The sequence below is a fragment of the Rutidosis leptorrhynchoides genome, chromosome 3 (genome assembly GCF_046630445.1).
Source record: "Rutidosis leptorrhynchoides isolate AG116_Rl617_1_P2 chromosome 3, CSIRO_AGI_Rlap_v1, whole genome shotgun sequence".
In the NCBI taxonomy this organism is placed as follows: Eukaryota; Viridiplantae; Streptophyta; class Magnoliopsida; order Asterales; family Asteraceae; genus Rutidosis; species Rutidosis leptorrhynchoides.
The window spans coordinates 331916728-331933710 of record NC_092335.1 but is presented as its reverse complement, the minus strand read 5'-3'; the positions used below and the strand labels follow the sequence as shown (position 1 = coordinate 331933710).

The 16983-nt window shown below is 35.1% G+C and overlaps 2 protein-coding genes across 2 annotated transcripts; both read right to left on the bottom strand.

The window, feature by feature from the left end:
- Positions 1–2004: 2004 nt before the first annotated feature.
- Positions 2005–2580, bottom strand: LOC139901133 (uncharacterized mitochondrial protein AtMg00860-like). The gene has a single exon (XM_071883871.1). The coding sequence runs from the start codon at positions 2578–2580 to the stop codon at positions 2005–2007; it is 576 nt and encodes a 191-aa protein (XP_071739972.1).
- A 381-nt stretch (positions 2581–2961) lies between these two features.
- LOC139901132 (uncharacterized) lies at positions 2962–3537 on the bottom strand. The gene has a single exon (XM_071883870.1). It carries the CDS (start codon positions 3535–3537, stop codon positions 2962–2964), a length of 576 nt encoding a protein of 191 aa, XP_071739971.1.
- Positions 3538–16983: the final 13446 nt, after the last annotated feature.

Here is a 16983-nt window from a genome sequence, read left to right as displayed (position 1 = left end):
TATGAAAAATATGTAAAGTAATAATACCCAATCAAGTAAAGCTTAAAATGCATCCTTAGGGTTATACAAACCCTAAATAAACCAAGACATAGATTAATAAATTTACTCGTCATGTCGGAAAAGGTAACTTAAAGAAGTCAACTAGACAACATAGGTCGAAAAGCTAGAGTTGTGACATTACCTACCCGTTAAGAAAAATTTCGTCCTCGGAATTTAGGTGGTACTTCGTTTATCGAACAAATGGGGATATTTCTACCTTATATGGTCCTCAAGTTCCCACGTGAACTCTGGACCTCTCCTGGCATTCCAACGGACTTTAACAATTGGAATTCTACTATGCTTCAGTGTTTTTACCTCACGATCCAATACCTCTACTGGCTCCTCGACAAAATGCAACTTGTCATCGATACTTAATTCTTCTAAAGGAATTACTAAATTCTCATCCGACAAACACTTTTTCAAGTTTGATACATGGAAAGCATTATGAATACCACTAAGCTCCTGTGGTAATTTCAATCTATATGCAACTAGACCAATCCTTTCAATAACTTCAAAAGGTCCTACATATCTTGGGCTCAGCTTTCCTCACTTCCCAATCCTTATTACTCCCTTCCATGGAGAAACTTTTAGCATCACTCTGTTACCTACTTGAAATTCTAAAAATTTCCTTCGGACATCGGCATAACTCTTCTGCCTACTTCTTGCCATCTTTAGTCTTTCTTGAATCTGAAAGATCTTCTCGGTTGTCTCTTGGATAATCTAGGGTCCTGTCAATTGTGAATCACCAATCTCACTCCAACACAATGGTGATCTACATTTCCTTCCATACAAAGCTTCAAATGGAGCAGCCTTTATACTCGAGTGATAACTATTGTTATATGAAAACTCGGCTAAAGGTAAATACTGATCCCAGCCACTTCCAAAGTCAATTATACATGCTCGAAGCATGTCTTCAAACATCAGAATAGTTCTCTCACTCTGCCCATCAGTTTGGGGATGATAAGGCGTACTCATGTCCAAACGAGTACCTAGGGCTTTTTGTAAAGATTACCAAAATCTTGACGTAAATCTGCTATCTCTGTCAGAGATAATAGAAAATGGAACTCCATGTCTAGAGACAATCTCCTTGATATACAAATCTGCCAACCTTTCCATCTTGTCGGTTTCTTTCATGGGTAAGAAATGTGCAGATTTCGTAAGTCGATCCACTATTACCCAGATAGTGTCATAACCCTTCGCAGTCTTAGGAAATTTCGTAATGAAATCCATCGTAATTCTTTCCCATTTCCATTCGGGAATCTCAGGTTGCTGCAATAACCCTGATGGTTTCTGATCCTCAGCCTTGACCTTCGAACATGTCAAGCACTTCCCAACATAAGTTGCAATCTCAGCCTTCATGTTTGGCCACCAATAGAATTCCTTTAAGTCATGGTACATTTTTCCAGACCCTGGATGAATTGAATATCTAGTCTTATGTGCTTCATTCATCACAAGCTCTCTCAATCCACCAATCTTTGGAATCCAAATTCTGTTTGCAAAATATCGGGTTCCGTCACTCTTAACTTCAAAGTTCTTATCCTTCTCACTAATTCCTTCCTTCTTCACGTTCCCTTCCTTCATAGCTTCTGATTGTGCATTTTGAATACGAGACACAAGGTTTGTCTGAATAGTCATATTCAATGACCTAACTCTCAGAGGTTTAACCCTTTTTTTGTGACTCAATGCATCAGCTACAATGTTCACTTTCCCTGGATGATATCGAATATCACAATCGTAATCATTTATAAGCTCTACCCAACGTCTTTGTCGCATGTTTAACTGTTTCTGATTGAAAATATGCTGAAGACTCTTATGATCCGTATATATGGTACACTTGGTCCCATATAGATAATGTCTCCATATTTTCAATGTAAACACGACGGCTCCTAACACCAGATCATGAGTTGTATAATTCTGCTCATGGTTCTTCAGTTGACGAGATGCATACGCAATGACCTTCTGTCGTTACATTAAAACACATCCTAACCCTTGTCGAGATGCATCACAATAAACTAGAAAATCTTCATTTCCTTCTGGTAGTGATAGTACAGGTGTAGTTGTCAACTTCTGTTTCAACATTTGAAAAGCAGATTCCTGTGCTGAGGACCATTCAAATTTCTTATCCTTGTGTGTTAACACAGTCAATGGTCTTGCTATCTTGGAGAAATTTTGAATAAATCTTCTATAATATCCAGCAAGTCCTAGAAATTGACGAATTTGAGACGGGTTCTTAGGCACTTCCCAATTCTTGATAGCCTCAATCTTGGTAGGATCAACATGGATACCTTCACTATTCACCACATGACCCAAAAATTGGACCGAATCTAGCCAAAAACCACACTTTGAAAATTTAGCATATAACTGTTCTTTTTCCAAAAGTTGCAAAACTAATCTCAAATGTTGCTCGTGCTCTTCTTTATTCTTGGAGTAGATCAAAATATCATCGATAAATACTATGATGAATTTATCTAGATATGGCTTACATACTCTATTCATCAGATCCATAAATGCTGCAGGGGCATTGGTTAACCCAAATGACATTACCAAAAATTCATAATGGCCATAGCGTGTTCTGAACGCTGTTTTCGGCACATCGTCCTCTTTGACTCTCAATTGATGGTACCCTGATCTGAGGTCGATCTTAGAATAAACACTTGACCCTTGTAATTGGTTAAATAGATCATCTATCCTTGGCAACGGGTAACGATTCTTGACTGTAAGCTTATTCAGCTCTCGATAGTCAATGCACATTCTGAAAGATCCGTCCTTCTTCTTGACAAACAAGATTGGAGCACCCCACAGAGAAACACTAGGTTGAATAAATCCTTTATCTAACAATTCTTGGAGTTGATTTGATAGTTCCAGTAATTCTGAAGGAGCTAATCGATAAGGCGATTTGGCAACTGGTGCGGCTCCGGGAACTTAATCAATCTGGAATTCAACTTGTCTATGCGGAGGTAATCCTGGCAAATCTTCTGGGAATACTTGAGGAAACTCACGAACAACTGGTACATCTTCTAATCCAACTTCTTTGGTTTTGAGTTCTTTCACGTGCGCGAGAATGGAAGGATATCCCTTCTTTAGATATCTTCGAGCTCTCATACAGGAAATAATATTAAGGTTTACCTTACTCTTATCTCCTTGGATGACTAAGTTCTCACCATTCTCAAGAGGTATACGGATAGACTTTTCCGCACAATTAACGTCTACACGGTTCTTAGATAACCAATCCATACCAATAACAACATCGAAACTTCCTAATTCAATGGGCATTAAATCAACCTCGAACAGATTGTTTGACAAATTTATGGCACAACCTCGCATAATATTATCTACTTTTATCAATTTACCGTTTGCCAATTCTACAGCATATCTAGTGTCTAAGGCAGTTAAAGGCCTATTTATTGCAACACTAAAATCTTTAGCTATAAAACTTTTATCAGAGCCGGTATTGAATAAAATAGATGCTAAATGATTATCGATGAGGAACGTACCCATGACTAACTCTGGGTCTTCACGAGCTTCCTTCGTAGTAATCTAAAAAGCTCGACCCATAGCCGCTTCACCCTTCTTAGCCTTGGGACATTCTTTCTTGAAATGCCCTGCTTGACCACATCCAAAGCAAACATTCTGATTGTTCTTATCGTTCTTATCATTCCCTGATAAACAACTCTACAATCCTTTGATAGATGCCCTTGCTTCTTGCATCGATCACAAACTACAGTACACACACCGAAATGATGTTTCGTGCATCTGCTGCAATAGGGTTTCTTTCCTGCATACTTGTTGTTCGAAATCTCCACCTTAGTAGTTCCTTGCTTCTTAGAATTGCCTTCTGGGTTTCCATCCCACTTACGCTTCTCAGTTGTAACCTTCACATCCGTCTTAGCATTGATTGGTTGACGTCGCACTACTTGCGCCATCAAATCATGTGCCATACGAATAGCACTCTGGATCGTTTCAGGTTTGGATGATATAACATTTCCTTGAATGTCTTCTAACAGACCCCAAATATATCTCTCAGCTCTCTTATATTCGGGAGTGACCATGGTTGGGCACATTAAAGCTAACTCAAGAAATCGATTAGTATATCCTGAGATATCCGTTCCTTGTAACTTTAAGTTCCACAACTCAGTTTCTAGCCTCTGAATCTCATTCCTTGGGTAATACTCATCGATCATCTGCTTCTTGAATTCTTCCCATGGCGTATTATATGCAACATCAATACCCACAGACTTGGCAAAAGAATTCCACCAGGTTAAGGCTCCATCCAAAAGAGTACATGATGCGAACTTCACTCGATCATTTTCTGCGCACTCACTGATTTGGAATACTGATTCTAGTTTTTTAAGCCATCTCATTAACCCTACAGGTCCTTCCGTTCCTGAAAAACTCTTGGGCTTGCAACCCATAAATGCCTTGTAATTGCATCGTTGCTGAACGTTTGCCACCTCGGGTCTCCTCTCGTTCGCGGCATTTGCTGCACGTCCTGCTTCAGTGTTAGCAACTGCTTCAGCTACTCTTTGAGTTACATCTCCTCAATTTAAGCAGCACTCATTCCCGTGTTTGGATTTCTCTTCGGAGGCATTTTCTAACTACAGATAATTCAAATATTCGAGCTATTATAAGTAACATATATATAATTGTTCATAATATGAATTTGAACTCAAGCAATCATAATATAAAAGTTATCAATTAAGATACGCTTTTCAATAATACAAAATTTGGGTATCTAACCTACCTGTTAGTTCCTTTCATACATATAAACAACTAATACATTAGTTACCTAACCTATAATATCCAAAATAAGAACATCTTAAGTGTGTAAGCTAGAAAATCAACACTCCTAATCACAAACGATGAGTCTAAGGTGGTGCAATGGTGTTAACCACCGAAATCACTTCGTTCAATTGGATGTTCAAACAAGTTACTTGCTCCGCAAGATTACGATTCCTAGCAGATAAATCATCAAAACGATGCTTTAACAACTCAATCTCCTCCTGCTGTGTACACTGAACACCCTCGATCTCGTTAAAATGGGAATAGTTACCATCCTGATTTTCCTGAATATACAAATAATCAACCCTCCCTTGAAGCCATTCAATGCGTCTCTCATGCCTAAACATCCTAGCAAACAAGGTATATATCGCGTCCTGTTGTGTTTGACCCATTAATCCATCCCTGCCGTTAATGGTCGGAGGCACATTATGTTCATGATAAGGGGTTCCTTCTTGTTGGTTCCATCTACCTAAAATTTCCCTAACCCAGATCCATCGTCGCTAGAATGGTTGATACATCTCAAACTCATTCCTATTAGAGTTATCGTCAGAATCATCACTAATAATGATAGATGCAGTCACGGTGTTGGATCCCAAAGAACTAGACGATGCCATCTTAACATACACAACATATAAAAGTTAGCCTATAGAATTTTCGACGAGTAAAAGTAATAATATATGACTCGAAAAATAGTAGAGACCGGAAAAAATTTTATTCGGTTATAGACGGGACACACTAATGCAATCTTAGTTGGTCAGGTCTAGACACACTAATACTGTCCACATTCTCTATAACCCAAGCTCTGATACCATGTCTGTCACGATCCCCGTTTCGATTTCCCAAGACGTGGTGTGAACTTCAACATAGTGTCCCAGGTCATAGTTAACACAGCAGCGGAAACATAAATATTATTACATCACGGTCTCTGTTTTTAGTTTTGGTACATCGTGGTTACAAAATACAAGTACAGACATAGTACAAATACAAATACATCATAATATATCCTATCATCGCTAGATTAAACAAAAGACATTTTGAAAACTTCCACGATGCCCTACCTGAAAGTACCTGAGATAAATACTTAAAAATGTCAATATAAATATTGGTGAGTTCATAGGTTTAGTTACTATGCATAAGTTAATGGACATCAAGATTTCATGTATAAAACAGTTAAAAAGATAGTCTAGTTCATGAGCTTTCGATATCGAACGTTAACGTAAAAGTACCTAAAAACAAGCGTCACTTAAGGTCTAAGTGCAAGTGGTCGAAGGTTATGCATCTGATAGCCTAATAGGCCTATCCTGATGTGAAGAGTCATCCTCAAATAGATCTATTCATAATATTTGCGTTTACCAAACCGGTAATTAACGATATCAAAATCGGGCTTTCTAAATTGACCTTTGTTACTCAACATAGAATATAGTTGTAAGTACTTGATTCCAATATGTAAAACAATAAACAAGTATTATCTCATCAAAAAAGTATAAAATATTGATTAAAAATGGGACTACGAACTCACAAGTAAAGCGGTGCGGAACGTTCACGGTAAATGGTCAGATTGTGTTCTGTGTTCCGGGCTTGAGACCTAATGAAATGTTAATAAGTCAGAGGTCTTACTATTTAATATAGTACTTAATTAAAGTCTAAGATCAATCCCTTAAGTAATCTTACATGTCCAAATCGATTCTTGGTTTCAAAAGTCATTAGTTCATAGTTTTAGAAAAAGAATGTTTTCGACTAGTTTTATCATGATATAAGTGTAGGTGTTTCTAAAGATCTAGACATCCATTTTATGTGAACTTAGTATCTGTGGAAAGATCTTTGAGTTTAGGTTCTAACCATGTAAGGTTAGCCTCTAAACTCAGAACATAAGTTGGTCAAAAGTTCATTTTCTCACAAGTGTGCAAAACAGTTCAGTTTTACACTACACAATCTTTTGCAAATTTAAAAATAGTAAAACTTATCCATTTGACTCAAGAACTTTGCAGAAGCCTTAGTACATATAAAAGTGATTTTTCACAAAAGGAATAGTCTTAAAGTCTTCATTAACCTTGTCTTTGGAGATAAGGTTTTAGACTAATTTCTGACTTCAACAATTTCTTGTGTCAACTAGATAGGAGTATATCTTGATGATTCCTTAATGTATTTAAGTGATTTTACTGTCCTTGGTTTCCTTATTAAGTGTACTAATTAGATCAGAAGACTTTGGTTCAAAATTCATTTTATACTTTAAGTTATACATGAATCTTTGACACTTGGTCAGATTGCCATGAATCTGAACATGTTTCACCAAATAAATTCTAAAATGACTTTCCCTTTGATTTAAATCAGAAGTCTCAAACAAATATATGAACATCATATAAATTCATGAGTTCCAAAGAGCAACCATAAGTTGGTGTTTAGGTCATAGACTTCAAGTAAAAATTTGGACAGCTTAAAGATAAAATAAATTTACATAGTTTAACCACTTTGGTTCTTACTTTAACTTCATTTTAAGATATTGGACATATATAGATCTTAAGTATGCTGATCTAGTATCAAAATCAAGGTTAGCTTTATAATCATCCTTGAGTGAATTAACACTCTAGATCTTGCTTTTTACACCATGAAGGTTCTTGATTTTGATTTTGACTAGAAATGATGAAGAGATTAAGTTAGCTAGTTATACTGTCACGACCTGGAAAAATTCGACTAATTTTAAATCAAACTCTCGATACGATGTAATATTTTATGCAAAGCCTGTTAGGTTGAGTCTCAAAAATTTTGAACTGATTTATATTTTCAATTAACCCTCGACTATTTTCGACGATTCAAGAACCACTATCTGTAAATAAATATTATTAGCTAATATATATATTATTAGCTAATATATATGATAAGCATCTCTCATTTACAATTTTTTTTTATTTTCTTATTCTGTTATCACCATATATTAAATATTATAAAATAAGCGTCTGTAGCAAAATGATAAAGGATGGATGCTTTATTTGTTACCTATTAATTCATTTTTGTGCATTCATATTTAGTATTATATTGTTATTAATTATTATTATTAAATTAGTTATTAGTTATATAAAGATACATATAGATAGATGTTATACTGGACAAACTATTTTTCCCCAATTACTGCCAATCTTGTTTTCACTTTCAGGAGTGTTTGATCAACCACCACATTATCTATCTACTTTAGCTAAATATAATATATGCACAAATGAGAATCACACACATACAATTCAAACAAATGGATTTCACGGATTGTAAACTGTGGTTTCTTTTGACTTCTTTAACAAATCATTATCACCCATACGTAAGTGTATATAAATATATACATACACAATATGTTGATGGAAATTAATACTAACCCAAACCACAAGACCCATCACCATTCTTAATTTTGGCTACTCCTTCGGGAAACCTAAACCGCCCTTGATCACAACCATCGATTACCACCATCTACCTCACCCTCTCTTGTTTCGTTTCCTAATCGAACAAGCACACAACCATCACCATTACTTCAAGACATTTACAGCCGGTAACAGAATTGTGTTTCCATTTTTCTGTTTTGATTCGATATCCATGAAACCTCATCTATATCCTTCTTCTCTATTCCTCCTCCTTTCTTCCTTACAAGATACCTTACACCACCACGAACAAACACCACCTTTCTCTCTTTCTCTCTTGTTACAACCAAACCCGTCACCACTCCAGAACCGAAACCCAATTGACTCACCATCTTGCCTCTCGTTCTATCTCTCTCTCCCTCCTAATTTTGATCGAGAACCACCTCACTAACATCTTCAACCATCTCAACTACCTTCTTTCTGTTTCATTCTTCGGTCACCAAGAATAACGAAACACCTCTTTCCTCCCTATCTCTCTCGTTTTAATTATGGTTCGATCAAATGAACCCACTTCCACTTTCTTTATATTTGAAACTCACCTTATTGTTTTCTAATCAAGACCATCACCATTTTTACTATTTCAAAATCTGTTTCCAACACTATACCATCATCCGTGATCACCATCAACAACAATCACTGGAGCACCACTATAATCACCACCCATCACCACGACTGCTACGTGTACAGCTACAACCGAACAACCCTACACTTCTCTCTCACTTCTCTCTCTCTGCTATTCTTAACCGAGAATCACCCAACAAGAATCAACAACCACTGTCACCATTGCTACTACGCCTTCTGTTTTCATTCATTTTGAACACTACACCACGTTTAACTACTATAAACCGACACCTAGATCACCTTTAACAAAATCGCTATTTCTGTTTTTTTTGTTTTTTTTAATCTATAAAAGGAAGAAGATGGCCGACATATATAGTTGCTGTAGGGACGTTCCTTTTGTAGTAATAAAGAAAGAAATTAAGTAGTTGGTGAGAACTTCACAATATATCCCCCACTTAGTTTACGTTATATCATAATAACAATGAATTTTGGTGGATATAAAAGTAATACATTAGGTTCATGAGCTGTAAAGATGATGAAGTAAAGGAACATTAAACGCGTGATAATGTTGAATAAAGATGTAGTGGTTACTTGATTTGTGACCCACAATCTCAATTAACATTATATTATAACCCACTTGTTTGGTAATACATATATACTGATCGAATTTTTTTATGAAAATACAAGTGGGCCGTGAGCCAACTTTCTTGGTGGGCTTCTTAGTGATAAGTTGAAACTACTATCATATATGCTGCTCGATTATGTAGATGATGACTAGAATAAGGTGATAAATCGTGAATTATGGTTAATATGATGTGAATAAGAACGTGTATAGGGATAATATTGAGGATGAGCCATAAAAATGATAATGGTATGATGATAATTATATCATGAATATGATAATGATGAGCGTTAGGTTATAAAGATGATAATGGATGATGGTCGATAGACATAGGGGAGGATCGAAGCACACAGCTGTAAATTGCTATCTATTACTTGGTTTATGCCCTTTTATTCCTAACCTCAACCCACCACAAAGGATCACTAGTATTCTGGATTTTTTTAATGGACTGGTGGTGAATCCACTTATCAACATAAATAGGTCATCTTCTTGGACTCCCTAAACACTAATGGACTTACTTAAAGATTAATGGTATAACTTCTTTATTTTTATCATTATTATTATTATTATTATTATTATTATTATTATTATTATTATTATTATTATTATTATTATTATTATTATTATTATTATTATTATTTTTATTATTATTATTATTATTATTATTATTATTATTATTATTATTAAAACTATCATTATTAATATTATCATTACTAGTAATTATTTTTATCAATTTTATTAAAATTATTATTTTTTTTAATTAAACATTAATATTTTTATTATTATTATTATTATTATTAGTATTATTTAAGTTATCATCTTATTTTCATTAAAACTACCTTTATTACTATAACTATTTTAAGTATTATCATTATTATTATTATCATAAAATAATACAACTTTTTATTATTACTAATATTATTTTATCAATTAAACAATTAGTTACATAAAATAATATCTAATACATATAACATATAATTTATTAAAATAACAAGTATATCATTAACGATATATAAGTTATTCGATTATAATTACATGTGTTAATATATATACAAATGATATAGGTTCGTGAATCCGAGGCCAACCCTATACTTTTTCAATGACGTCATATGTATTTTTACTACAAAATACAGTATGGTGAGCTTCATTTGCTCCCTTTTTAATTGCTTTTGCAATATATATTTTTGGGCTGAGAATACATGTTTACGAGATAGACACAAGTACTTAAAATATATTCTACGTTGAGTTGTACCACCCTGCATATCTTCCCTAATAGCTTGGTAAATACTATTTACATGTGGTATTGTAAACGCGAATCCTGTTGATAGATCTATCGGGCCTGACAACCCCAACCGGACTGGACGACCAGTATTCAACGGTTGCACAGTACTTCGTTTTGTTACTACACTTGGTACAGTGTAGGGAGATTTCATAATAAAGGGAATATGCGACGTTGATTAAATGTTAAGTATAGTTACCAAGTGCTCAACCACTTAGAATGCTTTACATACACTTGCGAGTGTATTATGTTTATGAAAATGAAATCTTGTGGTCTATTAACATATTGACATGATTGTTATGATAAACCTATGAACTCACTAACCTTTTGGTTGACACTTTAAAGCATGTTTATTCTCAGGTATGAATTAAGTCTTCCGCTGTGCATTTGCTCAATTTAAGGACATTACTTGAAGTCGATCATCGCAATGGGACCAAATGTTGATGACTTTGTCAAGGTGGATAAGGACGGGTTGTTTCATATACCTTGATGAAATCTACTTCTAAAGCTTCAAGAATATGATTAATAAGTAACCTAAGATCTGTATTTGAGAGTAAGAAAGAGTAGAGAAGAATAGAGAATGGAGAAAATGGGAGAATGGAGGATAGAAGTGAGCTTTATATAGAAATGGTGGTGGTGGTGGTGTATGACGTGTCTCAAGGAGAAGCAAAGGGGGAGATGACTCACCATGGATCATTAATGAAGCTAATCATTGTGTTTTGCATGAGATTTACTTAAGGATGAAGTACTTGGTGAAGGTGGTTTGATGATGTACATGATGATGATGATGATGATGAATGACGATGGTGATGATGATGGTGTAGGTGTTCTAGTTAATTTTTAGTTTTGCAAGTGTACATGTACTTGTGTAGGTTTTATAATGTATGATCTTAAGATGTTTACTTGTATGTTTAGGGTTTAGGAAGTAAGCTAAAGTTAGGTTCTAATCAAGATAGGTTAAGGTTGATAGAAATGGTTAAGTTCAAGGAAATCAAGACTAGTTGTGGAAATGATGAAGTGTAGAAATGTTTTTATCTTATGAACAAATGTTCAAATGAAAATGTTTCAAAATTTTAAAATACTTAGCTATTAAGTTTAGTTATTAGGTTAATATAAATATAAATTACAAGTCTAGGGTTTATGAAATGAGCTAGGGTTTATAGTAGTAAACTAGGGTTTATAATGATAAGTTAGGGTTTATGACTTTATGCAAAATATGTAAAGTAATACCCAATCAAGTAAAGCTTAAAATGCATCCTTAGGGTTATACAAACCCTAAATAAACCAAGACATAGATTAATAACTTTACTCGTCATGTCAGAAAAGGTAACTTAAAGAAGTCAACTAGACAACTTAGGTCGAAAAGCTAGAGTTGTGACACATATACATATACATGTTGACTAGGAAAAAAAAAAGAAAAGAAACTTTGATCTTTAAAACCCTAGATTATAATTAGGAGATTTGTTAGTGTTTAATTAAGGAAACAAAATAACTATATATACATATACATATATAACGATACATATACATATATACTTGTAAAAATTAAATTTTTGAATATATATATATATATATATATATATATATATATATATATATATATATATATATATATATATATATACGATTTTATACACATATATATACTAAAACCCTAAACCCTAATTATATTTAAACTATATTACTTAAATCAAAACCCTAGTTTTATTAAAACCCTAATTAATAAATGAACCCTAGATATTTATGAAACCCTAGCACATTAATTACTAGGACATTAATTACTAAACCCTAGTTAATAATTACTACTTTAATTAACTAACCCTAACTAATGAAATCCTAATACTACTTATATTAGTACTTAACATGTATACACTATTACTAGCAATTATAACCTACTACTTATATTGTAACACAAAAACATTTTGGGATATGTATTAGAGATGTATAGATCTTCGAACTTTCTTGACGAATGGTTTCTACGAGGTTCTAGGCAGAGGGTTTGGATTTCTGATTTAAAGGGTCCTATGGCTCAAGCCCCTAGAACTGAAATGGCCATTCGAAGGGAAAGGGGTGATTGGAAGCTTATCTAATACAACAAGTATCCTAAAATGGAAAAGACTCTTAAAGTAGCAACTCTCTAGTCATAGAAACTTACTAGAATAAAGAACCTACTAAAATAAGAAACTTTCTAAAAATAGAAACTTACTAGTAATAGAAACTTAGTGAACAAACTATACTTAGACACATACTTAAACTTAAACATGGGCAAAACACTTAACTACTCTTAAATGTAATAGGTTGACTTTCCTGCTCACTTGTTCAACTCTCTATTTCCGAGGAATAACTCTCTCTCTACACTTACTAAGGTGAATTCATAGCCCCTCTTTAATGCTAGCAAACTTACTTACTTTTACTTAGGGTGAGACACATGCTATTTTTACTTTTTACACTTTAGACACAAGTACCAAACTGAAACTATGCTATACCCGGCTATGTCCGACTAAGTCCCTACAGTGATATTTTTAATTGCTGCGGCATGCTTAATTATTGGGGGTAGGCCTATCGGGAGTAACGTCCCCGATATATTTGACTAAGTCTTTGTATTACTTGATAATGAAATTTAACTGACAAGGAGAACTAACTTGTCATGGGGCAAACTTGAACGTTTAGTCTAAATATCACGCTTTGGCATAACTTTTTGATCCTGCGGGAGATCAACTTTACAAACTAAATCTTGTGGTCTAAAACAACGATCAAACTTTTGTTAAACCTTTGAATTTCACTCAACCTTTTTGGTTGACACTTTAGCATGTTTTGTCTCAGGTGCTGTTTGATTCAAGCTTACTTATCTACTGCTTATGTGATGCTAATTGGACATAGGATCAAGAGATTATCACATATTTTACTATTGCATTTGAACAATTACTTATTTCCGTTGTAATGACATTTCATTTTCCACTGCGTACTCATTCAAGTTAATTAATCATTTAGTTTTGTTCTCGTTTATTATAATATGTTGGTATATTTTGATATTAAGTCACATTTCACCCAGGCCCTATTTTGGGGTGTGATAGATTGGTATCAGAGCATAACCAGGCTGTTATAGAGAACCATGATTGCATTTTTAAGTGTGCCTTATGTGTTAGTTAGGTTGCCTTAGCAATCTAGGAAACTATTACCTTTCCTGCCATAGACTTTAATGCACTTAGGATTGCCCTATAATCTTAACATTTATGCTTTCCTAGACTTGACTAAAAGATTCTAATCAAAGTTTCTTTCCTAATGATAGGATGTCAAGCTCAAGCATTAATGAAACAACTCTCATCAAGCCAACCAAAGAAGAAACTAAAGGGTCTTCTACTGAAAGATCAGTCCAAAGTCCACCTTATAGCTTTGGTGGTCCTCGTTCACATAACTATAGTCCACCTGCTTCTCCTGATTTTCACGCAACTCAAGGACCTGAAAGTGAAGGAGAAAACTCTGCTGATTCTGCTGACTCTGGCTCTTTTCACTCATTGGTACATAAACCGATGTGTACTCCCGAATGGGATGCTCTTCAAGCTTTCCCTAATTACGACAACGATTTCTCAAATTATGAACCTGAAGAAGATCCTATTGAAGAATCATCTGAAAACTCAACTCTAAAGAGAAAGCAACCTGAACCTGCTACCAGTCCATTATTTTGTAATAACATGGAGCACGTAAGAGTAAAGTCGGATATCCTCAACCTTCAGAGTAGTTGCAAGAAGAATAGGGAGTTTAGTAGACGTCATGTTGCTCAAATAGAAGTGCGTCTAAACAACCTCGAAGAAGAAAATAAAATCCTAAAGGAAATCATCAAAGAGTCTCTCGAATCTCAAACCGAAAAGCTGGAGAAACTTGTGAAGGATAACATTAAAAAAGTTATAAAGCAGTTTGAGGACGAGAAGAAGAAATATGATGATTACTTTAATCTTAATATTATTTAGATATCTTTCTATTTTTCATCTATGTAAAGGCTATGCCTTAAAACAAATTCTATTTCCGAATCGTGTATTAAGGCTTATTTAATGCCTCGTTCATTAATAAAATAAAGTGTTTTATTTATATCATGTGATATTAATACTTTATCTTATTCCTACTTGTAATTGCTCAACCCTATAATTTGTTAACTTATCTGACTTATGTTCACTTATGTAGCGACATCATGGTTCGTCCAGCTGCACCTACTGTTAACAATATCGTTCTGACTACCGAGCAATTCCAACAGTTAATCACTGTCACACAAGGCAATGCTCAAGCCAATAATCTCAATCCTCAACCGAAACCTTGTTCCTACAAGGATTTTTCAAACTGTCATCCTCCTGCATTTAAAGGAACTGAGGAAGCCGTCGAACTGGTCCGTTGGTTCGAGAAGAAGAATATATTTTCCGAATCTGCAACTGTGGTGATGATGATTGAGTAAAGTATGCCACTAGCTCATTGGGTGGTAATACTTTAACTTGGTGGACTGCTCATGCCAAGTCTGTAGGAATTGATAATGCTAATGCAATTCCATGGGACGAACTAAAGAGCATGATGGTCAACAAATTCTGCCCTCGAAGTCAAGTTCAGAAGCTTGAAGCTGAGTTCTGGGAACTCAAGGTCAAGGTACTGACATTGAGAACTATACCAATCGTTATCTGGAACTTTCTACTCTATGTCCTGAGATGTTCCCTACTGAAGCACGGAAAATTGAGCGGTATATTGAAGGTCTTCCCGAGGATGTTCAAGGGAATGTAATTGCTGCTGAGAAGGTTACTCTGGATGCTGTGATTCTCATGGCACAAAATCTCATGTTGGCCAAGAGAAGAAGAGCGTCAGCCAATAATCAAGTTGAAACCAAGGGTAATGATGGTAAGAGGAAGTTTGAGCCATCTCAAGGTTCGGCTCAGAATGATAATAAGAAGCCTGTAGATAACACAAGGTCGAATTATAAGGGTACTTATCCTTTCTGTATTCGTTGTGAGAGGCATCACCTGGGGAAGTGTACTGCTGTTTGTGTGTTGTGTAAGAAAGTGGGACACGTTGCTAAGACGTGTAAGACTCCTCCAAAGGATAAGGCTATTGTTCCAGCCATGGCTCCTCCTACATGCTATACTTGTGGAGAAAGGGGACACATTAGTCCGAATTGTCCTAAGAAGAAGGATAATCCTGCTACTGGAGCAAATGCTACTGCTGCGAAGGGTCGTGCATTTGTTATTACTGCTGCTGAAGCCCGAGATGAAGATGAAGTTATCACGGGTACGTATCTTGTCAATAATTGTTATGCAACTATTTTGTTCAATACTAGTGCCGATAGAAGTTACGTGTCTAGTGATTTTTGTACCCTATTTGCTGAAAAGCCTCAACCCTTAGAAACTAAACGATTAGTAGAAGTGGCTAATGGAAAAGTCATGCAAGTTGATAAAATCTATAAAAACTGCAACCTGATCTTAGCCGATAAGGAATTTAAGATAGACCTTTTGCTGGTCGAACTCGGAAGTTTTGATGTCGTAGTTGGTATGGATTGGTTACATCCATTACATGCTGCTATCATATGTTACGATAAGACTGTTAATGTTCCATTGGGAAATAGAGAGACTCTCATCATCCAAGGTGAAAAGAGTGGTTCCAATCTCAATATCGTCTCATGTATTAAAACCCGCAAATACCTTATGAAAGGTTATCCAGCTATTCTAGCCCACGTTAAGCTGATCGAATCAGAAGAGAAGTGTATTGAAGATGTACCAGTGGTTAAAGACTATCTCAATGTGTTTCCCGAAGATCTTTCTGGTTTTCCACCTCCTCGACAAGTTGAATTTCAAATTGATTTAACTCCCGGTATTGCTCCTATTGCTAAAGCCCCATATCGTTTAGCACCTCCCGAGATGAACGAATTATCCAATCAGCTCCAAGAACTATTGGATAAAGGTTTTATTCGTCCAAGCTCATCCCCATGGGGAGCTCCTATTCTGTTTGTTAAGAAGAAGGATGGTACGTTAAGGATGTGTATTGACTACCGTGAACTTAAGAAGCTGACTATCAAGAACCGTTATCCGTTGCTGCGTATTGACAGTCTGTTTGATCAAATTCAAGGTTCAAGCGTCTATTCAAAGATTGACTTAAGGTCTGGTTATCATCAACTCAGAGTTAAGGAATTTGATATTCCTAAGACTGCTTTTCGCACTCGCTATGGACATTATGAGTTTTGTGTTATGCCTTTTGGTTTGACTAATGCTCCTGCTGTGTTCATAGACCTTATGAAACGTGTTTGCAAACCCTATCTTGATAAATTTGTCATT